Below are 26297 nucleotides of genomic sequence, written 5' to 3'. Positions count from 1 at the left end.
CTGGACACTGACTATACAGTGCATTTGGAAAGTATTCAGACCCCCTTGAATTTTTCCACATTTTGTTACTTTACAGCCTTATTCTAGAATGTATTAAATAGTTATTTCCACGTTATCTACACACAATTCCCCATGACAAATCAAAAACAGGTTTGTAGAAATGTTTGCCAATAAAAACATTTAAACTACTGAAATATTCAGACCCTTTACTCAGTACTTTGTTGAAGCACCTTTGGCAGTGACTATAGCCTCGTCTTTTTGGGTTTGACGCTACAAGTTTGAAACACCTGTATTTGGAGTTTCCCCCCATTATTCTCTCTCTCTCAGGTTGACTGGGGAGCTGCACAGCTATTTTCAGGTCTCCAGAGATGTTTGATCAGGTTCAAGTCCGGGCTCTGGCCTGGCCACTCGGACATTTAGAGACTTGTCCCGAAGCCACTCCTGTGTTGTCTTGGCTGTGTGCTTAGGGTCGTTGTCCTGTTGAATCAGTTTGGCTGGGCGGCCAGCTCTAGGAAGAGTCTTGGGGGTTCCAAACTTCTTCCATTTAAGATTGATGGAGGCCACTGTGTTCTTGGGGACCTTCAATGTTGCAGAAATGTTTTAGTACCCTTCCCCAGGTCTGTGCCTCGACACAATCCTGTCTCCGAGCTCTACGGACAATTCGACCTCATGGCTTGTTTTTTGCTCTGGCATTCACTGACATGCATCGTCAACCTTATATAGACAGGTGTGTGCCTTTTCAAATCATGTCCAATCAATATAATGTATCCCAGGTGGACTCCAATCAAGTTGTTGAAACATCTCAAGGATGATCAATGGAAAAAGGAGGCACCTGAGCTCAATTTTGACTCTCATTGCAAAGGGCCTGAATACTTATGTAATTAAGATATTTCTGTTTATATATTTGCCAAAAGTGTCAACCTGTTTTTGCTTTGTTATTATGGTTGTGTGTGTGTGTGTGTGTGTGGAGATGAGGATTTTATATAATCCATTTTAGAATAGGGCTGTAATGTAACAAAATGTGGAAAAAGTCAAGTGGTCTGAATACTTTCCAAATGCACTGTATGTCTATGACCTGTCTTTAATATCTCCTGTTTTAATGTTACGTGTGTGTGTGTGTGGCAGCTTCCAATGGAGTTGATTACATGTCCCTCAGGGAGACATAATAGACAAACCTACTTCAGAGAGGAAGGGAAAGCGAGTGAAGGAAACACAGGGCGGTTTGATATGCTCTGTTCCTGTTTACTCTGCTCATTCTTCAGAGGGAGGGTTGGCTGGATGGATGGAGGGAGGGACACAGGGTAAACACAGTACTTCTATCGACTTTCATCCACTATGGTTACTCTGTGAATTTATCCTCCCCTGCTTTGCCAATGAATATATCATTACTGCCGATGATCTCAGTGTTTGGTCTTGTCTTAAGGGGATATTTTAAACTGTGCCGGTCATCTTGGACTTTTTCATGCTTCATCACCATCAGCCAGCCAGTGTTTTTCCCCCCAAATTAAAACAGTAGATTAGTCACTTGATTGTATAATTTCCTCAAAGGAGGCCAGTTTCTTGTGCTCATCTGCTGGTTTCTAATATAAATTGAGTCCTTTGCAGGGTTAGGACTCTAGGCTGAGTGCACACATTTTGTGCGCACGTGTGTACGTCTCCCAGTATTTGTGGATGTCGCAGGCAGCCCGCCGTGTGTTTCTATGCCAGGCATGTGGGCAGCTGCTCACTGAGTGGGTGTGCGAGTTCACTGACTGCAGGAGGCCTCAGGAAAACACACAAACATTGCGTACGCTCTTCATATACGGTGCCTTCGGAAAGTATTCAGACCCCTTGACCTTTTCCACATTTTGTTACATTACAGCACCTGTCTAGATAAGGTTCCACAGTTGACAGTGCATGTCAGAGCAAAAACCAACGTGAGGTCGACGGAATTGTCTGTAGAACTCAGAGACCGGATTGTGTCGAGGCACATATCTGGGAAGGGTACCAAAACATTTCTGCAGCATTGTTAAATGGAAGAAGTTTGGAACCCCTAAGACTCTTCCTAGAGCTGGCCACCCGTCCAAACTAGAGGTCACAGATTTAATCGGAATGGCCATTTAATTAGGGCCGATTTTAAGTTTTCATAACAATCGGAAATCTGTATTTTTGGACACCGTTTTGGCCGATATTTTTATTTAATTTATTTAAAAGAAATATTTAACTAGGTAAGTCAGTTAAGAACACATTCTTATTTTTAATGACGGCCTAGGAACGGTGGGTTAACTGCCTCGTTCAGGGGCAGAACGACAGATTTTCACCTTGTCAGCTCGGGGGATTTAATCTTGCAACCTTACAATTAACTAGTCCAAAGCTCTAACCACCTAATTACATTGCACTCCACAAGGAGACTGCCTGTTACGCGAATGCAGTAAGCCAAGGTAAGTTGCTAGCTAGAATTAAACGTATCTTTATAAAAAAAACAATCAATCATGTTAACTACACATGGTTGATGATATTACTAGTTTATCATGCATGTCCTGCGTTGCATATAATCGTTGCGGTGCGTATCGTTGCTCTAATGTGTACCTAACCATAAACAGCAATGCCTTTCTTAAAATCAATACACAGAAGTATATATTTTTAAACCTGCATATTTAGCTAAAATAAATCCCAGGTTAGCAGGCAATATTAATCAGGTAAAATTGTGTCACTTCTCTTGCGTTCATTGCATGCATAGTCGTTGTATTTGCAACAGTTTGGGCCGCCTAATTTGCCAGAATTTTACTTCATTATGACATAACATTGAAAGTCTTGCAATGTAACAGGAATATTTAGACATGGATGCCACCCGTTAGATAAAATAGGGAACGGTTCCGTATTTCACTGAAAGAATAAACGTCTTGTTTTCCAGATGATAGTTTCCGGATTCGACCATATTAATGACCAAAGGCTCGTATTTCTGTGTGTTATGTTATAATTTTGTCTATGATTTGATAGAGCAGTCTGTCTGAGATGTGGTAGGTGGCAGCAGGCTTGTAAGCATTTATTCAAACAGCACTTTTGTGCGTTTTGCCAGCAACTCTTCGCAAGCACAGCGCTGTTTGACTTCAAGCCTATCAACTCCCGAGATTAGGCTGGTGTAACCGATGTGAAATGGCTAGCTAGTTAGCGGGGTGCGCGCTAATAGCGTTTCAATCGTCACTCACTCTTGGAGAAGTTATTCCCCTTGCTCTGCATGGGTAACTCTGCTTCGAGGGTGGCTGTTGTAGTTGTGTTCCTGGTTCGAGTCCAGGTAGAAGCGAGGAGAGATACAGAAGCTATACTGTTACACTGGCAATACTAAAGTGCCTATAAGACCAACCAAATAGTCAAAGGTTAATGAAATACAAATGGTATTGAGAGAAATAGTCCTATAATAACTACCACCTAAAACTTCTTACCTGGGAATATTGAGGACTCATGTTAAAAGGAACCACCAGCTTTCATATGTTCTGAGCAAGGATCTTAAACGTTAGCTTTCTTACATGGCACATATTGCACTTTTACTTTCTTCTCCAACACTTTGTTTTTGCATTATTTAAACCAAATTGAACATGTTTCATTATTTATTTGAGGCTAAATTGATTTTATTGATATATTATATTAAATTAAAATACGTTTTCATTCAGTATTGTTGGAATTGTCATTATTTTTGGCCCTCCAATAATCAGTATCGGCGTTGGAAAATCATAATCGGTCGACCTCTAGTCCAAACTGAGCAATCGGGGGAGAAGGGCCTTGGTCAGGGAGGTGACCAAGAATCCGATGGTCACTCTGACAGAGCTCCAGAGTTCCTCTTGGAGATGATTGTTCTTCTAGAAGGTTTTCCCATTTCTGTAGCACTCCACCAATCATGTATTTTAATGGTAGAGGGGCCAAATGGATGCCACTCCTCAGGAGCATGACGGCCTGCTTGGAGTTTGCCAACAAGTTTCTCTGTTCTGATGAAACCAGGATTGAAGTCTTTGGCCTGAATGCCAAGCACCACATCTGGAGGAAACCTGGCATCATCCCTACGGTGAAGCATGTTGGTGGCAACATGCTGCGGGGATGTTTTTCAGAGGCAGGGACTAGGATGCTAGTCATGATCGAGGCAAAGATGAACGGAACGGAGTACAGAGATTTTGCTCAGGATCTCAGACTGGGGCGAAGGTTCACCTTCCAACAGGACAATGACCCTAAGCACACAGTCAAGACAACACTGGGGTTGCGTTCTCAGCCCCATCCTGTACTCCCTGTTCACTCATGACTGCATGGCCAGGCACGACTCCAACACCAAGTTTGCCGATGATACAACAGGGGTAGGGCTGATCACCGACAACGATGAGACAGCCTATAGGGAGGAGGTGGTGGTTGTGTGGTTGCTCTAGAAGACCTGGTTGTGTTGTCAGGACAACCTCTCCCTCAATGTGATCAAGACAAAGGCGATGATTGTGGACTACAGGAAAAGGAGGACCGAGCACACCCCCATTTCTTATCGATGGGGCTGTAGTGGAACAGCTTCAAGTTCCTTGGTGTCCACTTCACCAACAAACTATCATGGTCCAAACACACCAAGACAGTTGTGAAGAGGGCACAACAAAGCCTATTTCCCCCTCAGCAGAAAATATTTGGCATGGGTCCTCATCCTCACAGTTCTACAGCTGGTTGCATCACTGCTTAGTATGGCAACTGCTCTGCCTTCGACCGCAAGGCACTACAGAGGGAAGTGCGTACGGCCCACTACATCACTGGGGCAAAGCTTCTTGCCATCCAGGCCCTCTATACCAGGCGGTGTCAGAGGAAGGCCCTAAAAATTGTCAGACCCCACCCACCCCAGTCATAGACTGTTCTCCCTACTACCACATGGCAAGCTGTACCGGAGCGCCAAGTCTAGGTCCAAAAGGCTTCTTAACAGCTTCTACCCCCAAGCGATAAGACTCCTGAACAGCTAATCAAATGGCCACCAAGGCCCTTATTAAAACAATATCTTTAAAAAATAAATGATGCTGTTGCTACTCTGTTTATAATCTATACATAGTCGCTTTAAATCTACCTACATGTACATATTACCTCAACTAACCGGTGACTCTGTACCAGTACCCCCTGTACATAGCCTCGCTTGTTATTTTACTGCTGCAGTTTTAATAACTTGTTACTTTTTAATTTTTTACTTTTTTTTCTTAACTTAAATTATTGTTGGTTAAGGGCTTGTTGGTTAAGGGCTTGTAAGTAATTAAATTTGATTTGAGGAGTGGCTTCGGGACAAGTCTCAATTGTCTTGAGTGGCACAGCGAGAGTCTGGACTTTAACCCAATCTAACATCTCTGGAGAGACCTGAAAATAGCTGTGCAGCAACACGCTCCCCATCCAACCTGACAGAGCTTGAGACGATCTGTAGAGAAGATTGGGAGAAACTCCCCAAATACAGATGTGCCAAGGTTGTAGCGTCATACCCAAGAAGACCCAGGCTGTAATCGCTGCCAAAGGTGCCCCAACAAAGTACTGAATAAATGTAATTTTTCAGTTTCTTATAAATTAGCAAACATTTCCAAACAGTTTTTGCTGTGTGTGTGTGTAGATTGAGGGGGGGAGGGACAATTTAATAAATTTAAAATTATTATTTACAATGACGGCCAAACCCTAACCACACTTGGCCAATTGTGCGCCGCCCTATGGGACTCCCAATCACATCCGGTTGTGATACAGCCTGGAATCAAACCAGGTTCTGTAGTGACACCTCTAGCACTGAGATGCAGTGCCTTAAACCACTGTGCCACTCGGGAGGCCATATACAGACTAGGAAGGTAAAAAAAGGGGAGTAGGATTCTTTAGACTATTGAAATTGTCTCCCATTCCCGCCAACCTTAACTCACGCGTCAAACTCCATGCCTGGCCCTCTAGCCCATTCAATCTGTCCCGCAGGTGGCCAGATAACTGTGTAGTCAGACATAATGGACCTACATTTGTGTTCAGTTTCCTTTGTCCAGCTTGCTAACAGTCAACTAAAGCTAGACAGTCCAGGAGCATCGAAAGTTCCAATAGTGATGGAAAGAGGACTATTTTTACGGTGAGGAAATCTAGTAAATTTAAGTGCGGCCCTCCAGATCTTGGTAAAGACTGAATGCGGGCCCTGGGAAAAGGAGTTTGACACCCCTAATCTTATCTGGTTAACTCGCACTTCTAATGAACTGGCACACAGGCACTGGTCACGAGTATTAATCCCCTGGCCACAGCACACCCAAAATGTTCTCCCTCTGTGATTTAAGCCTGCACTGGGAACAGTGCCAGAGATACTGGGTCACCAACCGTCGCCACGCCTTCTTCCCAGTAGCCTAGAGTACTGCTGCTGCTTCAGGTTACTCTGTGTTAACGGTTAGCGTTACATCACCTTATGGCTTCTTGGCATAAGATGATACGAAAGCAGTTGTTTTCCTCCAGTTCTCGTCTCTTTGGTCTCGCTATCTCTCTCTCACTGTCTCTCAACCGTCTCTTTGGTCTCGCTATCTCTCTCACTGTCTCTCAACCGTCTTTGTACTGTATGTACCTCTCTCTCGTTCCATTGTCTCTGTCTTGTTTCTGTGGGTTAGATGATGACAGGAGAAGGCTAATGATGGAAAAGAAGTGGAGTAAATGTTTATTTTCAGCTCAATAAGATGTCTCAGCTGGTCTGTAGCTTAAGGGTGAATAAGATAAAACAAATTGCATGACAGGAGGCAATTCCTCAGCGGCGATATCCTGGCCGTTCTAGTTTGAGCTATCTCCTGTAGCTTTTCATTCAATATCTCATACAACACTGAGATTGTAGGTGCAAGTGATCCATCCACATGTCAATGCACTGTCCCCATTCCTGATTTTTAAGGCTTTCTGCAAAGGTACAAGGCTCCATGCATTCTAATCAATATTTAGCTAAACTATGGAACTTTCGGATTGGTTATATTGAGCAGGAGTACCGTTGACTGTATCTCGGAGCAATCATGAATCTATTCCATGCTTCTGTAATGTTATGGTTCAGCCCATTTTTTTTAATCCCCATCTAAGTAGAGCAAATCTCACTAGGAGTTTTTTGCAAGTCATGGCCTGTGATTGAACCCAGAGGAATACCAAAAAATCAGTGTTTCTACAGCTTCTAGAGGTAAGACTTGCTTTTTAACTCCTGACCTTCGCTAAGGCGTTGTTTGCTTGACCTAATGTGGAAGGAGTTCTATCAACGTGAACAGGCATCTACTTTAGTAGTCTGTCTGGCAGACTGTCTAGCAGTCCAGCCCCTCTCTACAACACCAGGCCAAACCTGAGGGCTACAGCCTACAGCTGTCTCATGGGGCCCTTATTGCTCCCTATACGAACGGAGACTGTTTTGCACACATCCAACTTGGCACTGGAGCTGGACAAAACTATAGAAAGAAAGGGTTATGTCCTCACTGTTTTCTGCTATAAAACATCCATCCTTTCCCCCCCCTAACACTCCCTCCTATCACAGCAGACCAGGTGGGTGGATCTGTCATTGATCTTTGCTAGAATGCTCTGATAGTGATGTTGAGGTCTTTCTGTTGTTAGGCGTGCTCTCTGATTGATTGATTCCCCACAGGGTCTGATTGTGAGTGGTCTGCCTCTGATGTTGGGGATCTGTGATTGGTCTGTCTGTGATGGTTGGTGTCTGTTATTGGTCTGTCTTCGATTGGACAAAATTGTTTCCCCTATAATCACACGTCAAATATACCATTATGTAGCTTGTAGTTTGACGTTTTACCTGCCACAGATATAATTATTAGGGTTGGAAGGTATCCAGTTTTGTCATACCGTTTCTGTACCATATTGGGGTATACTGTATTACCGGAGGTTTACACAAGGGGCGCTATTATACAACAGAAATGGTACGAACAGTGCATTCGGAAAGTAGTCAGACCCCTTGACTTTTTCCACATTTTGTTTGGTTTATAGCCTTATTCTGAAATGGATGAAGTTGTTTTCCCTCATCAATCTACACACGAGCACCTTTTGGCAGCGATTACAGCATCGAGTATTCTTGGGTATGACGCTACAAGCTTGGCACACCTGTATTTGGGGAGCTTCTCCCATTTATTCTCTGCAAATCCTCTCAAACTCTGTCAGGTTAGATGGGGAGCATCGCTGCACAGCAATTTCCAGATTTCTCCGGAGATGTTAGATCAGGTTCAAGTCCAGGCTCTGGCTGGGCCACTCAAGGACATTCACAGACTTGTCCCGAAGGCACTTCTGCATTGACTTGGCTGTGTGCTTAGGGTCGTTGTCTTGTTGGAAGGTAAAACCTTCATCCTCAGTCTGAGGTCGTGAGCGCTCTGAAGCAGGTTTTAATCAAGGATCTCGCTGTACTTTGCGCCGTTCATCTTTGCCTCAATCCTGACTAGTATCCTATCCCGGCCGCTGAAAAACATCCCCACAGCATGACGCTCCCACCACCGTGCTTCACCGTTAGGATGGTCCCAGGTTTCCTCCAGAAGTGATGCTTGGCATTCAGGTCAAAGATTTCAACTTGGTTTTATCAGACCAAAGAATCCTGTTTCTCATGGTCTAAGAGTCCTCCAAGCAGGCTGTCATGTGCCTTTGTTTACTGAGTGACTTCTGTCTGGCCACTATTATAAAGGCCTGATTGGTGGAGTGCTGCACAGATGGTTGTCCTTCTGGAAAGTTCTCCCATCTCCACAGAGGAACTCTGGATCTCTGTCAGAGTGACCATCAGGTTCTTAGTCACCTCACTGACCAAGGCCCTTCTCCCCCGATTGCTCAGTTTGGACGGGCTGCCATCTCTAGGAAGAGTCTTGGTGGTTCCAAACTTCTTCCATTTTTAAGAATGATGGAGGCCACTGTGTTCTTGGACATTCAATGCTGCAGACATTTTTTTTTTGGTACCCTTCCCCAGATCTGTGCCTCGACACAATCCTGTCTCGGAGCTCTGTGGACAATTCCTTCGACCTCATGGCTTGGTTTTTTTCTCTGACATGCACTGTCAACTGTGGGACCTTATATAGAGAGGTGTATGCCTTTCCAAATCATGTCCAATCAATTTAATTAATCACAGGTGGACTCCAAGTTGGAGAAACCTCAAGGATGTTCAATGGAAGCAGGATTCACCTAAGCTCAATGTTGAGCCTCATAGTAAAGGGTCTGAATACTAATTTAAAGGATTTAGTTTTTGATTTATTAATTTGCAAAAATGCCTTCTGTTTTCGCTTTGTTATTATGGGGTATTGTATGTAGATTGAGAAACGTTTAATCAATTTTAGGCTTTAATAATGTAACTGTGGAACAAGTCAAGGGGTCTGAATACTCTCTGTGTGTGTGTGTGTGTGTGTGTGTGTGTGTGTGTGTGTACAAAACATTAAGAACACCTGCCTTTTACATGAGACTGACCAGGTGAATCAAGTTCAAAGCTGTGATCCCTTATTGATGTCACTTGTTAAGACCTGTTAAAGATGCATTTTTAAGCCTTGAGACATGGATTGTGTTTGTGCAGTTTCCCATGTGTATCAAGAATGGTCCACCACCCAAACAACCAGCCAAATTCTGTGGGAAGCATTGTAAACAACATGGGCCAGTATCCCTGAGTAACACTTTCAACTTGTTGTAGAGTCCATGCCCCAATGAATTTAGACTGTTCTGTTGGCAAAAGGGGGGGGAGGGACTTGATATTAGGACAGTGTTTTTTTATTTTTTTTACACACACACTGAGTGTACAAAAAATATTTAAATATTTATAATTTTAAAAAATTATACACAACAATTTAGGCAACAGGGATCTTGATCCATGAGGGGAATGGATGTCTGGTGTAACCTAGAAGCTTGATCTTGACATCTAGCCATCTTAGTTAGCAAATATATAGCTAGAGCACTGAAGTAGATAAATTAGTTGACACGTCTTAGATTTCATGGGTGGGGGTGTCTTTTATGGGTACCGTTGAGCGGTATTGTAAATCTTACTGTCGATATTTCAAAATAGTCCGTTATACGGTGTAAGCCTAATCATTCTATGTTTTCTGCCCAGGAACAAACATGAGACCAGCTCAATGCCAGCTGCTGACTTTCTAGTAATTTTCTGAAAAACAACTTTCATAATCATAGAAATAGAAGCATAGAACTGAGGGGGAGTAGACCTGAACAGTGGTTTTGTAAATGAAGATGCCCGTAATATGCTTCCCCCATTCATCCAGAGTTTGAGAAATAACCTTTTTGTTGGGCTACGCGGCGTCCTAGTTCTTTAAATTCCTGGGCTCTGCAACATAGACACCCCCCCTGCCCCCCCACCCCAACACACATGCTGTGTTGTCGTCTTAGGTCTCTCTTTATGTGGTGTCTCTCTTGTCATGTGTTTTTGTCCTACACTTTTATTCTTCATCCCAGCACCCGTCCCCGCAGGGGGCCTTTTGGTAGGCCGTCATTGTAAATAAGAATAAAAGTTGAACGAATAAAATCATCAAACACACACACTACTGCTCGTTCCTCAGTGCTGCAGATACTCCATGCTAGTTCTGCACTGCTGCTTCTTTACTCCTCAGGACCAGATCACATGACCTGGGTGTTTACTTCCTGTTCCAGACGCACCCAGTCTAGCCCCTTCCCCTCTTGTTTCTCTCTATCCCCCTTCTCAAATCAACTCTCTGACATTTGGGCTACAGAGTGAAGGCTCTCTGTTTTAGTTTTTCATTCATCTCACCGTCTTTTCTCTTCATCCTTTGTTAATCACTGGCTGCATCCCAAGTAGGGCATCTTTAACTCAATTCCTTTCGCTCTTCTCATCCCTTGTTCTCTCTCTCACGCGGTGTTTGTCTCTCATGCACTTGACAGGCAACATAACAGATTAAGACACGCTGCAGTCAGGAATGCTGCAGGGAGAAGAAGCTGCTGCAGTGTGTGTTCGGCTTTATGTGTGTGTTGGCCGTGACTGTCTTTGTCTGTGGCAGGAGCCTCTTAAAGGGACACCCTGCCTGCCTTGGTTCGTTGGCGGCTGGTAAACCTGCAGTGGCTCAGAATAACTGCAGCTTCCACGCTTTCCTTCTCTCCTCCCCTCCTTTCATCCTCTGTTGCTTTCTTTAACGCAATCCTATTTCTGTCGCTTTCTCTTGACATCTTTTTCATCTAGTGATCCTCTCCCCCCTCCACTCTTCCCCTCTTTCACCATCTCTCTCTCACCTGGTATTGGTCTGGTAATCTATGGAGTAATGCGGTGTCGTGGACTAAAGCCATGAGTCAGTTGGGGGTAGAGAGTGGTTGAGTCATCAGTGTTGCGTTTAAACTAGAGGACAGTCAGTCGGTAGGGATCTCCTCTGCAACGCTTTTCAAAACGGGAGGGAAACGCACTGGCTGTGTGAGTCATCATACTGGAGATATAGCTACTCCGCCGTGTGTGTGTGTCGGTTTTATTCATGCATGTTTTAATGTGTGTTAAGTCGATCTCATGTATTTTTTTTTAACGTGCGTTTCTTCTGTGTGTGTGATGTCCTGCCTGTATTAATGTTAATTTAGCCTCTTGGTGTGTGTGTGATGTCATGCCTGTATTAATGTTAATTTAGCCTCTTGGTGTGTGCGTGCGTGCAGATGAGTTCTGGGGCTCTCACCATGGAGCCCGCCTTTCAGGACTTCCAGTGTGTGTGCGTTGATATTACGTCTGTATGAACGTGCGCTTCTCCTCTGTGTGCAGGCGGGTTCGGGGGCTCTCAACATGGCTGCAGCCTTTCAAGACTTCCAGAGGAGCGAGTCGGACCGGCTAAACGAGGTGAAGGGTCATCTAGAGATTGCCTTACTGGAGAAACACTTCCTACGTGAGTAACCTTAACAACCCCAACACACGTTTTAGCTGCTGTAGCTTTTTATTCGTCCTCCGTTGCGATCTGCTTGTGGACATGAATTGGGGGAGTCTGTGTGACAATGGGAGAGGCTGGAGGAATGGGTGTTGGGATGGGGACGAGGGTGGTGGAGGGATGTACGAGGGAGTTGGGAAACTGAGGCTGAGGGGGAAGCTGAGGTTGAAGCTGAGGCTGAGGGGGAAGCGAAGTAAATTGTGCCGATTCATGTTCATACTCTAACACACACACCTCTGTGCTGGGTCGGCCACTCTCCTAATGCCTCTGGCCAATGTGGCTGCCCTGCCCCATTAACCCAACTCAGGGATGGGTACATACTGTACCAAGCCTATGCTGCTGTAGTGTAGCACGTCTAGTGGCCTGTGCTGTGTGTGTGTGCAGTTTTTCCATCCACAGGTCTGCCAGTGTGCCTCTGCATCCCTGAGAGTGCGAGTATGCATTGCTGAAGCTAACACGCGGGCTAAAACTGTATGGCTAAAGCCTTTAAGGCTATATGATATGGCTGAAGCTATAGGCTTGAAGCTATTGCTAATTGCCAGTGCTAAAGCTATATATCCAAAGCTATATAGAAGCTAATACCTGTACAGTGCTAAATATACACTCCCCTAGTAATTATTTGGATAGTGAAGCCAAAATGTTTCATTTAGCTCTATACTCCAGAATTTTGGATTTGAGATCAAATGTTTTATGTGTGGCGACAGTACAGAATATCACCTTTTTTTTGAGAGTTTTTCATACATACTGATTTTTAAAAAAAATAATAATAATTTGTAATTTATTTTTTAGAAATGAAAGCACTTTGACTCTAAGTCCTGTTAAATAAAACAGCACACAGAAAGACTTCCATAATTCATAAATTACCAACTGACTCTGTAGTGAGAATGTAAGCTAATTAAAAGCAAGCTAATTGCAATGCCTCATAAATATTCACATTGGTTAAAGAGGATGGGCTATCAGCTGATCATTCATGTTGTTGATTATATAAATCTACCAGCTATGCTGTCCCCTCAAATGTTTGTACTTGATTTTAGTTTCTTCTGTTGCTGACGTGCCTCTTACCAGTGGCAAACACCCCATTTTTATATATATATATATATATATATATATATATATATATATATATATATATATATATATATATATATATATTAAAAACAATTTTTAATGGTTGATACATGCCAACAAATCCACTACACAACACTAAACAATACATAAATTGCACTATAATGGTGACAAACTGTGCCCGCAAACTGTTATGGCCTACATAAAGCTGTCTCTTTTCAGCACCATGGATTGACTCCTTACCACCTCTACACCTGGCTATCAGCCTTGTCTGGCATTGACTCAGTTCATTCAGCCTCATTTACTGCCTTTTTAAAAAGACATGGCTACTATGGCTGACTTGCCTAAACAAATGTGTTTTCTACTGATTATTGAGATTTAGAAATTATGGCCCGACAAGCGCATAAGAGGCCATCCGTAATTTCTATTAATACATTAATGAGCGAGCTAGGATGGATGTAGTCAGTATAACTATTTGTTCAGCACTTTTGAAATGTACAGCGACAGAATATAGTAGTTCTCAGAATATACAGTTCTCCCTGTACACCAAGTCAGAACAGTAGGATAAATAAAGGGGGCATATAAGCAGATAATGAAAGCTCTTACAATATTAGATTACATTTTGCTAAAACAGGCTATAGGCTACCTGTGCACCACCAAGTCAAAACAGTAGGTGAAACTATGAGGGGGAAAGGGACAAAATTATTAGGGTGAGGCACATGGGGCTTTCAAGATGCTGGGAACTCGGGCGGGGGGAACAAGGTTGACTCATGACGTCAGTGATCTTTAGGTCAGAGCTCTAGAAAGAGGCCAGAGTTCTCAACTTGGATTTCAGAGTTTGATGACTGTTAAACATTTTGCCAGTCGGTACTCCAGTTGTCTTCAACTGTAGTGTATTAAAGTATTTATTTCAAAGGTTAGTATTTTGTTCTCATTCCTAGCACGCAATGGTTACATCAAACTTGGGACTCTACAAACTTGGATGTTGGATGCATATGCAGTTTGTTTTTGTTTCGGATTATGTTGTGTCCAATTTGAATGGTAAATAATGAATTTGGTCATTTTGGAGTCACTTTTTTATTGTAAATATAAAAATATGTTTCTGAACACGTCTACATTCAATGTGGATGCCACCATGATTACGGATCATCTCTGTTATGTATACGCTGGGAGTCAGAAAGCAGAAGGTGAGTTTTTTTAATAAGGAACAGATGCAAAAGAACAAACATGGGATGCGAACTGAACGTGGGAGACAATAATACCCAAGGACTGATTTAACAAAGAGGGCTAAATAATCAGGGAAGTGCAGGTGTCCTCAATGAGGGGGTGCCAGGACCGGTGGTTAGTAAACTGGCGACATCGGGCACCGGAGTGGAACTAGATGTGACAATCGTGAATAATGAGGGCATAAATATCATAACCACCCCCAAAAATGCTAACTGCCTCTGTTATTAGTAATGGTGACAGGTTCGCATGTTTTTGGGGGTATGATCTTATGACACCTTCAAATGGGGGGACTATGCATAAAATGCTTTGACTTCTAAATGGTTAAATGTATTAAAATACCCCTAAATAAAAGGTGCCATTCTGTACCTTTGCCTCATACAGTACCAGTCAAAAGTTTGGACACCTACTCATTCAAGGTGTTCTTTATTTTTACTATTTTCTACATTGTAGAATAATAGTGAAGACATCAAAACTATGAAATATAACACACATGGAGTCGTTAAACAAATCCAAATATATTTGAGATTCTTCAAAGTAGCCACTCTTAGCCTTGACAGCTTTGCACACTCTTGGCATTTTCTCAACCAGCTTCACCTGGAATGCTTTTCAAACAGTCTTGAAGGAGTTTCCACGTGCTGAGCACTTGTTGGCTGCTTTTTCTTCAATCTGCAGTCCAACTCAGCCCAAACCATCTCTATTTTGTTGAGGTGAGGTAATTGTGGAGGCCAGGTCATCTGATGCAGCACTCCATCACTCTCCTTATTGGTCAAATAGCCCTTACACAGCCTGGAGGTGTGTTGGGTCATTGTCCTGTTGAAAAACAAATGATGGTCCCACTAAGTGCAAACCAGATGGGATGGCGTATCACTGCAGAATGCTGTGATAGCCATGCTGTTTAAGTGTGCCTTGAATTCTTAATAAATCACTGAGTGTCACCAGCAACGCACCATCGCACCACCTCCATGCTTCACAGTTCGAACCACACATGCATAGATCCGTTCACCTACTCTGCGTCTCAGAGGCATGGCGGATGCAACCAAAAATCTAAAATTTGGACTCCTCAGACCGAAGGACAGATTTCTATCAGTCGAATGTCCATTGCTCATGTTTCTTCTGCCAAGCAAGTCTCTTCTTATTGGTGGCCTTAGTAGTGGTTTCTTTGCAGCAATTTGACCATGATGGCCTGATTTTCACACAGTCTCCTCTGAACAGTTGACGTGTCTGTTACTTGAACTCTGAAGCATTTATTTGGGCTGCAATCTGAGGCTAGTAACTCCAATGAACTTGTCCTCTGCAGCAGTGGTAACTCTGGGTCTTCCTTTCCTGTGGCAGTCCTCATGAGAGCCAGTTTCATCATAGCGTTTAATGGTTTTTGCGACTGCACTTGAAGAAAATAAATTCCACAAATTAACTTTTAACAAGGCACACCTGTTAATTGAAATGTATTAGAGGTGACTACCTCATGAAGCTGGTTGAGAGAATGCAAAGCTGTCATCAAGGAAAAGGGTGGCTACTTTGAAGAATCTCAAAATATATTTGTTTAACACTTTTTTTTTTTTTTGGTTACTACATGATTCCATATGTGTTATTTCATAGTTGTTGATGTCTTCACGATTATTCTACTATGTAGAAAATAGTAAAAATAAAGAAAAACCCTGGAATGAGTGTCAACTTTTGACTGGTATTATAAATATGTAACATTTGATGTCAAATGACGTCAAATCCAAATTAAATGTTTTTAGCTAAAGCTGATATGGCTGCCAGGTGTATCCTGTTAAGTTTTTCTTATTTAGGTCAATTCTGTTAGCAGTTTAATTATTTAGCCGTAGTCTCCCTCAGCCCTGTAGAGGGTCCTTATGAAGACCCTGTTACACACACACACACACACACACACACACACAGATGGATGAGAGACTCGGTATCTAATAACAGCACGGTCTCATCACCAGTACTCATTTAGACAGACCAATAATGTCCCAATGAATGTTGTCTACAGAGTTGAGTGCCATTTGTGTCGTTGGTACTTAGCCCACTTTTTTTTGTGGGGGGGGTCAGGGCAATTTGCTCTTTCAAGTTCATTCTCCTGTTTGTGTGGGATCTGTATGGAGAGGTGAAGTAGTTAGAGGGGAGGTCTATCTAAAAGGTAATCTGCATATATACTTGACATACTCATGCATTATTCACCTCTGCTTTGTTACCAATGACAGTCTTCCATAGCTGATGTTTGAGTTTAGTGTTTAGCATGTTATAGAAGACGGTCCCAACATGGCAGCCTTGCCTTGCTGAAGGTCAGAATAGAGATGTTGTGTTTAGTCCCTGGCCTCTCTACACACTTCATACTCAATGGCAGTAGGGGACTGTTGTGTTCGTGAACTGGAGTGAATCTGTTTCTGGGTTATACAGGTCCTGACCAGGCCCCCCCTCTGCTCTCTTTCTCTCGTCCTCTACCCCTCTCTTCCTCCCAGTGTAATTGGACCAGTAGGAGCGGTGAAGCAGGAGAATCCATTAGCAGCTAAATGGACTTTGCTCTGTTCATTCTTGCTTTCGGTTCATCTCTGCTTTCTGTTCTGTTCATCTCTGTTTTCATCTCTGCACAGTTCAAGTGTGGGGAGGTAGTGGAGCAGGGCGAAGAGAGAGAGAGAGAGACAAGCATATGGGGTCTGAGTGGATGAGATTTAACTTGCTCGTGGTTAGATTATAGCATTGCCTATAGTTGTTCTGAGGCCCCAGTCTGAACAGCTGAAAAAAACTCACGCCACTAGACAGGCTAATATGCTACTAGAACTCTCAGGCAATCTGTACACGTGTTAAAGAGATCAATCGAACTCAACTAAAATAATGGATATGCCATTGAAAATGCGAGCGGGAAAGGTTGCCCCCCACCCCAGCAAAATTGGCCTATATTTTAGACTATTCTTTGTGTGTTTCACACTATGTTGAGAAAAAGATCTGACGGTAATGCTTGTTTGGATTTCGACCCCAGTACATGTTCATGTCATCGTCCCCATTTAACTGCATTACACTTGGACTGACTACCACCACTGATTTCGGTATGCTAGCTCTGCTACCAGCTTATATGAACAGGAGTTAGCACTTAGGAGTCATTTCTTCTAAACCTGAAAAGAGACACCCTTTTTAAATGTTGTGCTGTGATAACGGCTATAGATATAGATCTATATCTCAGACTGTAGTAACCACATTGTGGGCCTGTTACAATGCATAGATTTGTTGAGTGTGAGCCAATCTGGCATCCTATCAAATCAAACGAGATTGTGGACTACAGGAAAAGGAGGACCGAGCACGTCCCCATTCTCCTTGAAGTGGAACAGGTTGAGAGCTTCAAGTTCTTTGGTGTCCACATCACCAACAAACTATTATGGTCCAAGCACACCAAGACAGTCATGAAGTGGGCACGACAAAGCCTATTTCCCCCTCCAGGAGAAAATATTTGGCATGGGTCCTCAGATTCTCAAAGTTCTACAGGTGCGCCATAGAGAGCACTGGTTGCGTCACTGCCTGTTACGGCAACTGCTCGGCCTCCGACCTCAAGGCGCTACAGAGGGTAGTCCGTATGGCCAAGTACATCACTAGAGCTAAACTGCCGCCACTAGAGCACCAAGTCTAGGTCCAAAAGGCTTCTCAACAGCTTTTACCCCCAAGCCATAAGACTCCTGAACAGGTAATCAAATGGCTACCCAGACTATTTGCATTGTGTACCAACATTCGTGTCTAGTTTGAGAAACAAACATCTCATAAGTTCAACTGACAGCTTCATTAAATACTACCCGCAAGACACCCGTCTCAATGTCAACAGTGAAGAGGTGACTCCACGATGCTGGCCTTTTGGGCAGAGTTGCAAAGAAAAAAACACATCTCAGACTGGCCAATAAAAATAAAAGATTAAGATGGGCAGAAGAACAGACACTTGACAGAGGAACTCTGAGACTGGTGTTTTGCGGGTACTATTTAATAAAGCTGCCAGTTGAGGACTTGTGAGGCATCCGTTTCACAAACTAGACACTAATGTACTTGTCCTCTTGCTCAGTTGTGCACTGGGGCCTCCCACTCTTTTTATACTGGCTAGAGACAGTTTGTGCTGTTCTGTGAAGGTGGTAGTACACAGCGTGGTTTTTAAAAAATGTTTTATTGCTTCTTTAATTGCTTTAACAGTTTTCATCTGTGCTAACATAATTGCAAAAGTTTTCTAATGATCAATTAGCAGTTTTAAAATGATCTTGGATTGGCTAACAACGTGCGATTGGAACACAGGAGTGATTTTTGCTGATAATGGGCCTCTGTACACCTATGTACAGTTGAAGTCGGAAGGTTACATACACTTAGGTTGGAGTCATTTTTCCACCACTCCACAAATTTCTTGTTAACAAACTGGTTTGGAAAGTCGGTTAGGACATCTACTTTGTGCATGACGCAAGTAATTTTTCCAACAATTATTTACAGACAGATTATTTCACTTATAATTCACTGTATCACAATTCCAGTGGGTCAGAAGTTTTCATACACTAAGTTGACTGTGCCTTTTTAATCAGCTCGGAAAATTCCAGAAAATTGTCATGGCTTTAGAAGCTTCTGATAGTCTAATTGACATCATTTGAGTCAATTGGAGGTGTACCTGTGGATGTATTTCAAGGCCTACCTTCAAACTCAGTGCCTCTTTGCTTGACATCATGGGAAAATCAAAAGAAATCAGCCAAGAGCTCAGAAAAATTATTGTAGACCTCCACAAGTCTGGTTCATCATTGGGAGCAATTTCATCTGTACAAACAATAGTACGCAATAGTACGCAAGTATAAACACAACGGGACCACGCAGCAGCCATACCGCTCAGGAAGGAGACCTGTTCTGTCTCCTAGAGATGAATGTACTTTGGTGCGAAAAGAGAAAATCAATCCCAGAACAACAGCGAAGGACCTTGTGAAGATGCTGGAGGAAACGGGTACAAAAGTGTCTATATCCACAGTAAAATGAGTCCTATATCGACACAACCTGAAAATGCCGCTCAACAAGGAAGAAGTCACTGCTCCAAAACCACCATAAAAAGCCAGACTACGGTTTGCCACTGCACATGGGGACAAAGATTATACTTCTGGAGAAAAGTCCTCTGGGCTGATGGAACTGTTTGGCCATAATGATCATCGTTATGTTTTGAGGAAAAAGGGGGAGGCTTGCAAGCTGAAACACACCATCTCAACCATGAAGCACTTGGGTGGCAGCATCATGTTGTGGGGGTGCTTTGAGCAGGAAGGACTGATGCACTTCACAAAATAGATGGCTTCATGAGGCTGGAAAATTGTGGATATATTGAAGCAACATCTCAAGACATCAGTCAGGAAGTTAAAGCTTGGTCGCAAATGGATCTTCCAAATGGACAATGACCCCAAGCATACTTCCGAAGTTGTGGCAAAATGGCTTAAGGACAACAGTCAAGGTATTGGAGTGGTCATCACAAAGCCCTGACATCTGCCCACAAATTTTATATAGGACTGAACTAAAAAAGTGTGTGTGAGCAAGGAGGCCTACAAACCTGACTCCGGAGGAATGGGCCAAAATTCACCCAACTTATTGTGGGAAGCTTGTGGAAGGCTACCCAAAACGTTTGACCCAAGCTAAACAATTTAAAGGCAATGCTGCCAAACTCGATGCTAATTGATTGTATCTAAACTTCTGACCAACTGTGAATGTGATGAAAGAAATAAAAGCTGAAAAATCATTCTCTCTACTGTTATTCTGACATTTCACATTATTAAAATAAAGTGGTGATCCTAACTGACCTAAAACAGGGAATATTTACTAGGATTAAATGTCAGGAATTGTGAAACTGAGTTTAAATGTTTTTGTTTATGTAAACTTCTGTCAACCTAGATATTCCATAAATAAATTAGCCGTTTCATTTACAACATTAACAATGTATACACTGTATTTCTGATCAATTGAGAGAAAGCCAAGAGTGTGCAAAGCTGTCAAGGCAAACAGTGGCTACTTTGAAGAATATAAAACATATTTTGATTTAACACCATTTTGGTTACCATTTTGGTTTCTACAATGTAGAAAATTGTAAAAGTAAAGAACCATTTGAATGAGTAGGTGTGTCCAATGTTTGACTGGTACAACAGGGCCCAAAAATTGTGTTCTATGTAGGGTATAGGGTGCCATTTGGGATGCAACACCCCTCACTATATGAGATGGAGAGTCAGTGAGGAAACAACAGGCTTGTCTGTGGTGATCCTGTTTGTTCTTGTGTTGCCTGATCATCTTTATCACATTGATTTATTTATATTGTCAACTTATCACTCCTTCCATTTCAGTTCTACAGGGACCGTTTTCCCAGTGCTGTTGTAGCACTAACCGTAGTCGTTGACACAATGAAGGTTTGTAGAGTGCGCCGCCCTATGGGACTTCCGATCACGGCCGGTAATGACCCATAATGACACAGGCTGTAGTGACGCCGCAACACTGCGATGCAGTGTCTTAGAATGCTGCGCCCCTCAGGAGGGCAGGGCATATATTAAATGTTTTTTGTTGTTGATTATTTCACATGTAGATGTGGGAAGCTAAAAATGCTAGCTAACTTGCTATTTTGTTTTTAGCCAGGCTGCCAGCTTGTTACTGCTAGCAAGGGAAGGCAACTCTTCCTTGCATTCACAAACTGAGCTGACCAAGTTTCTATCGCCCCCTTGTGAATGGGAGTGGGACCGGTGTGCATATCACGTTACCAAAAGGTGTCTGCTGCTCAAAAAAGTCCCACTTCACGCACGTACATACATACATACATACATACATACATACATACATACATACATACATACATACATACATCAACTGAGTGAAGCTTGTCGTAACATCCTCTTCCTCCTCTCATGTTGGGTCAGTGGGTGTGTTGCGATGCTTGACAGACAGAAAGAACACCTGGTCCCTCTCTCTCTCACGGCGTGTGTGTGTTACATTGTTGCTGTGTCACTGTTGCCCTACGGTAGCTCCTGGCTCTCAGAACAGATTAGTACAGTTTAGATCTCGCTCTCTCTGTCATGGCTGAGTCAACCTCTCTTCCCTACAACCCTCTCACTTCATGTACCCTGTGAAAAATCCGACAATGTCTCCTAGAACGACAAAGCACTATCGATACACAGGTGCTTGTTTGGCTCTATTATGACTGGTTACGGACTGAGCTACTCACGACTTCCTAGCTAGATCTGTGTTTTACGTGTTACTCGTTGTGCAGAAGAGGAATCTCAGTACTGTCGTTGGTTTGGTTTCCACTGCTTTGCAGCCTGTTGTGTGGTTGTCCGGGGGTGTGTCTACTTCATGATTCTGAAGCATGCATTCTGCAGGCAGATACCTCCTTTAAGCATAAAGTACTGCAGATAACGAGACATTGCACAGTGGATGTTTACATTTATATAAGGAGTTTAACTCAATACATGAAACATTAGGCAGCAACAAGCAGGCCGCAAACAAACAGCATCCTCCTCCATCCCTATGTCTTCTCTCCAGCTATTTACAGTGGCATGCATCTCCCTGGTTGTCAGCAGGCTAATACTGTAATTATGCTGTTTAGGACACAGCAGTTAAACTATATTCAATACGTTATATGGATGATATAACATGGGCATATACCGTCAGCAATAAAGTCATATTCATTTATATAGAATATAATTGTAGTTCTTTCAGTCGACTCAGATCTCACTATGGGTCATTGGTTAAGCCTTGTTCAAGCACGTCTAACAGGCCAATCTATATAACACCCCGCAATGCTATGGTTTCTTCGCCACTTCACAAGTCTATTTGGTTACTAGCTTGTTAAGCAGCTTTCTTCAGAATACTAGCTCTCTAAACGGTTCCTTTTGGTGTGGATTTGGTATTTTATTAGGATCACCATTTAGCTGTTGTGAAAGCACCAGCTACTCTTCCTGGGGTATGCCACCCACCATAGAGCGTTGTGGCTTCTTTTCTATTTTCAGGAACTTCAGTTTAATTTGACTGATTTTCAAGTTAGCTTGTTAAGAGCGCTTTTTGTAGACTGCTAGCTACAGTACACCTGTTGCCTGGCATGCATGCAATTAGCATTGATAGCTCGCTAGCTCCACTCCTTTAGCATCCCGCCTATGGGTTTCCACTAGTTTTAGAAAATTTTACCTGTGGTCTCTAGCTCACCATCGGTTCCCACCGTTCAGAGTTAGCTGAACATTCCAGTGTCTTCGCTAGCTAGTGGGCTAATGGCACCACAGGTGCTTTAGCTCTCAACTTCTGCGCTAAACCCCCATTCAGTTTGTTTGGCTAACATGAGCAGCGCTGTTTCTTCTTAGTGTGTTACGCCACCATTGAAGCACCATCCCTTTTTTAAATTCCCCTGTAGAAGATGACCTAGCTGTTTTGTTTCTACCTCGTGCTACTTGGTTTACAAACCGGGTCACTATTCTATTTTTCACACGACGGCTAGCTAGCTATCATCACTCAGTTGAAGATAACCAGCTAATTAGCTAGCGTCCCTGTTAGCTCTACTTTCACTACACCGAAAGTATAAAGACTGCATTTATTCCCCACCACCCTGGTAAATAAAGCTGTCATCTTGCATAACTGACTCAAGCTCACGTTACCCCGTGTCTCTCAACTTCACGCTGTTGTAGCAGTGTGAGTAGCTAGCTATCTACCCCCACGGTAATTCCATTTGCTTTCGTCCATCCGGTCGAAACGAGATGTTGACAGGCTTACAGTCAATTTGTCAGGGAAGGGGGAGAAAAAGCACCCAAGCCTAGCAAAGCTTGCCTTTCAATTGTGGGTATGATTCCCACCGGCTCTGTGCTACTTGCCTCGGCGTAGACCACGTTTTCGCGGCTCTCGCTAGCTCTGTGCAATGCGCTAAGCTGGGCCCTGGTGTCATTTAAATGTAGAGTACAGCACATGCACACTTCCATTAGTCCACAACATTTTGAGAATGTTTACTTCTGAACAATGTTTCCTTTATTATCGCCACTTCCTGCCATAATGTTTCTGTCATAACCTTGTTGAGCTCTAAACTCGGATCTTTTGTTTTCTCTCACCTTTATATAACCAGGTAGGCCAGTTGAGAACGAGTTCTCATTTACAACTGCGACCTGGCCAAGATGAAGCGAAGCAGTGCAACAAAAACAAGAGTTACACAAACACATGTACAGTCAATAACACAATAGAAAAATCTATGTACAGTGTGTGCAAATGTAGGGAGGCCATAGAGGTGAAATAATTACAATCTAGCATTAACACTGGAGTGATAGATGTGCAGATGATTGATGATGATGTGCAAGTAGAGATACTGGGGTGCAAAAGAGCAAAAGGATAAATATGGGGATGAGGTAGATGGGTGTGCTATTTACAGATTGGCTGTGTGCCGTGATCGGTAAGCTGCTCTGACAGCTGGTGCTTAAAGTTAGTGAGGGAGCTAAGACTCCAGCTTCAGTGATTTTTATTTTTAATTGCAATTCGTTCCAGTCATTGGCATCAGAGAACTGTAAGGAAAGGTGGCCAAAGGAAGTGTTGGCTTTGGGGATGACAAGTGAAATATACTTGCTGGAGCACGTTCTACGGGTGGGTGTTGCTATGGTGACCAGTGAGCTGAGATAAGGCGGGGCTTTACCTAGCAAAGACTTATAGATGACCTGGGTTGACCTGGCCAGTGGGTTTGGTGATGAATATGAAGCGAGGGCCAGCCAACGAGAGCATACAGGTCGCAGTGGTGGGTAGTATATGGGGCTTTGGTGACAAAATGAATGGCACTGTGATAGACTGCATCCAATTTTCTGAGTAGCGTGTTGGAGGCTATTTTGTAAATGACATCGCCAAAATCAAGGGGCGGTAGGATAGTCAGTTTTACGAGGGTATGTTTGGCAGCAGGAGTGGGGTTTGTTGCGAAATAGGAATCCAATTCCAGATTTCATTTTGGGTTGGAGGTGCTTAATTTGAGTCTGGAAGGAGAGTTTACAGTCTAACCAGACACCTAGGTATTTGTAGTTGTCCACATTCTAAGTCCGAACATTCCAGAGTAGTGATTCTAGTCGGGTGTGGGCATCAATCAGTTGAAGAGCATGCATTTTGTTTTACTAGCACTTAAAAGCAGTTGGAGGCCACGGAAGGAGAGTTGTATGTCATTGAAGCTCGTTTGGAGGTTTAAGTGTCCAAAGAAGGGCCAGATGAATACAGAATGTGTCGTCTGCGTAGAGGTGGATCAGAGAATCACCAGCCGCAAGAGCGACATCATATATACAGAGAAGAGTCGGCCTGAGAATTGAACCCTGTGGCACCCCTATAGAGACTTCCAGAAGTCTGGACAACAGGCCCTCTGATTTGATACAGGGTTCTGTGTGTGTGTGTGTGTGTGTGTGTGTGTCTCTCTAACCCAGTGGGATGTAGGGCAGGGCAGCAATAGGAGAATATTGATCAGTCAGCCAGCCAGTCAGTCACCAACAGAACAGGACAGAACTAACTGTCCTGTATGGAATGTAGTTGGATTGTGTCAGGACAGCAGTGACATCAACAATAGCATGAGGTATGGTGACATCGGGGTCACAGTAGGGTGGAGTTTGTGTCAATCGTACAGTGCCTCTGTGACCTGTAGGGTCTGTGTTGTTTAATAGATCGACCCTGTGTGCATGGGCTTTGCATGTGTGCCGGGGTTAATAGATCAGCCAACCAGTCTCTGACTGTCCCCACCTACCGATTTGACCAATCCACATCGTGCGTGTTAAATTGAAGTCTACGTTTACAGTACATAACACTGCCATGTTTTTTTTTTAAATGTATGTGTACATGCATGCATAGCGCTGTCTTACACTAACTACTTACCCTCGTTGTTGGTGTGTTAAGTACTGTACAGAATGTGAACAGTGAACACAGCAGGTCGGTGTGTGTGAATGGACCCATTGTTCTGCTGGTGTAATCTCATGCAGTACTTTTCCTTCTCTTAGCCTAGATGAGAGGGAATTTTTTTGGTCTGCTTGCATTCACACTGGACGCTGCCTTTGACTATTATAGGGGTCCTGAGGTTCTGTCGGGACAGACTGCATGGGAGGGGAGTAGTCCAACGTACTTGGTTGGTAGATTCCAGGAAGTTTTAGGGACTCAACAAGACTCCATGTCTAACTCTGCAGACTGGAAGGCCTCTCTTGTATTTATGCTATAGGATCCAGCTGTGACTCGCTATAAGCAGACTTGACCCACATACCCTGATTCTCTCCTCTGGAGTTTTGATCAGCTATGAGGTTGTTTGTTTGGTACACATGTCGCAGTGTGACGCAAGGCTATAAACTTGACACCTAGACCGGCTGACTGGGAGCTGTATTTGAGTGCAGGGAGATTCTGAGTCTATTTGGGTCAGGTCCGTTAGGCAGTAACCTTCCACTGAATCCCAACTTCAGCGTAGTGGGACGAGGTTGTTTGGGCCTGTATCAGTGCTGGCGGGTTGCTTTTCTGAGGTGTAGAGAGTTGGGTCGCTACTGGATTTGGTCGATACCATAGCCCAGTTGGAGTGTGGGATCCTGTGGTGTCGGTCAATACCCTAGCTCAGCAGGGTGTGCTGGCTGTGTATCAGAGGAGATGGAGGACTGCAGCGGCCCAGGCCCAGACTTTGACGGGCTCGTCGACGGAGGTTGGACCGACAAGATTAAATCTCACAAGAGCAACCTCAACCTCAGTAAGTTAACCTGACCCATTTTAGTTTTTAAGACCTCGGTCTCCCACAACCTCAGTAGGTTCATGTGACCCGTTTGTCTGTCTGTCTCGATAGCCCCAGAATATTTAACCTGCCTTTTCTGGGTAACTATCTCCTAACTCTCTGGGAAACAGGCACGCTCTGTTACTGTGCCACTGTGACCCAGGGTAAACTGCACTCCTGATTCTGACGCTTAAGTGTTAGAAGTACACTAGCACCTCTGTTATCTCTGCTTGGAGCACAGGTGTGCTTTCCATTGTATTCACAGTTACATTTAATTATCACGTCTGTATAAATTATATTTCCAGGCACTAGCGTTTTGTCCCGTCCTAAGTTGGTTTAGACATGATTCTTCCGCCCCCTGGCTGAGTACAGAGAGAAATATGGTGTCTCCTATTGCTCTGGAAGAGGTCGTCTTCACTGATATATCCCTTAATCAATGTGAACTGTGCCTTGGTCTTGTTATTGCTCAC

At 43.4% G+C, this 26297-nt stretch overlaps 1 protein-coding gene across 8 annotated transcripts in view; it reads left to right on the top strand.

Annotated features, from left to right (window-relative positions):
• The window catches only part of gramd4a (GRAM domain containing 4a), a 66802-nt gene that overhangs the window by 9945 nt on the left and 30560 nt on the right, over positions 1 to 26297 (top strand). For 4 of the 8 annotated variants that reach the window (XM_090200236.1, XM_021563381.3, XM_090200240.1 and 1 more), the window contains exon 3: positions 11675 to 11795. In XM_090200236.1, coding sequence (XP_090056362.1) covers positions 11675 to 11795 — 121 coding nt within the window. Of the gene's footprint in view, positions 1 to 10565; positions 11342 to 11674; positions 11796 to 25163; positions 25807 to 26297 lie in introns of those variants that run through there. The other 4 variants (XM_090200237.1, XM_090200241.1, XM_090200238.1 and 1 more) reach the window with 3 other exon arrangements.

The sequence above is a fragment of the Oncorhynchus mykiss genome, chromosome 15 (assembly GCF_057628025.1).
Source record: "Oncorhynchus mykiss isolate SJ-2025 chromosome 15, ASM5762802v1, whole genome shotgun sequence".
Lineage (NCBI taxonomy): Eukaryota > Metazoa > Chordata > Actinopteri > Salmoniformes > Salmonidae > Oncorhynchus > Oncorhynchus mykiss.
Note: the sequence above shows the minus strand (reverse complement) of the source record. Positions and strands in the feature narration are given on the sequence as shown.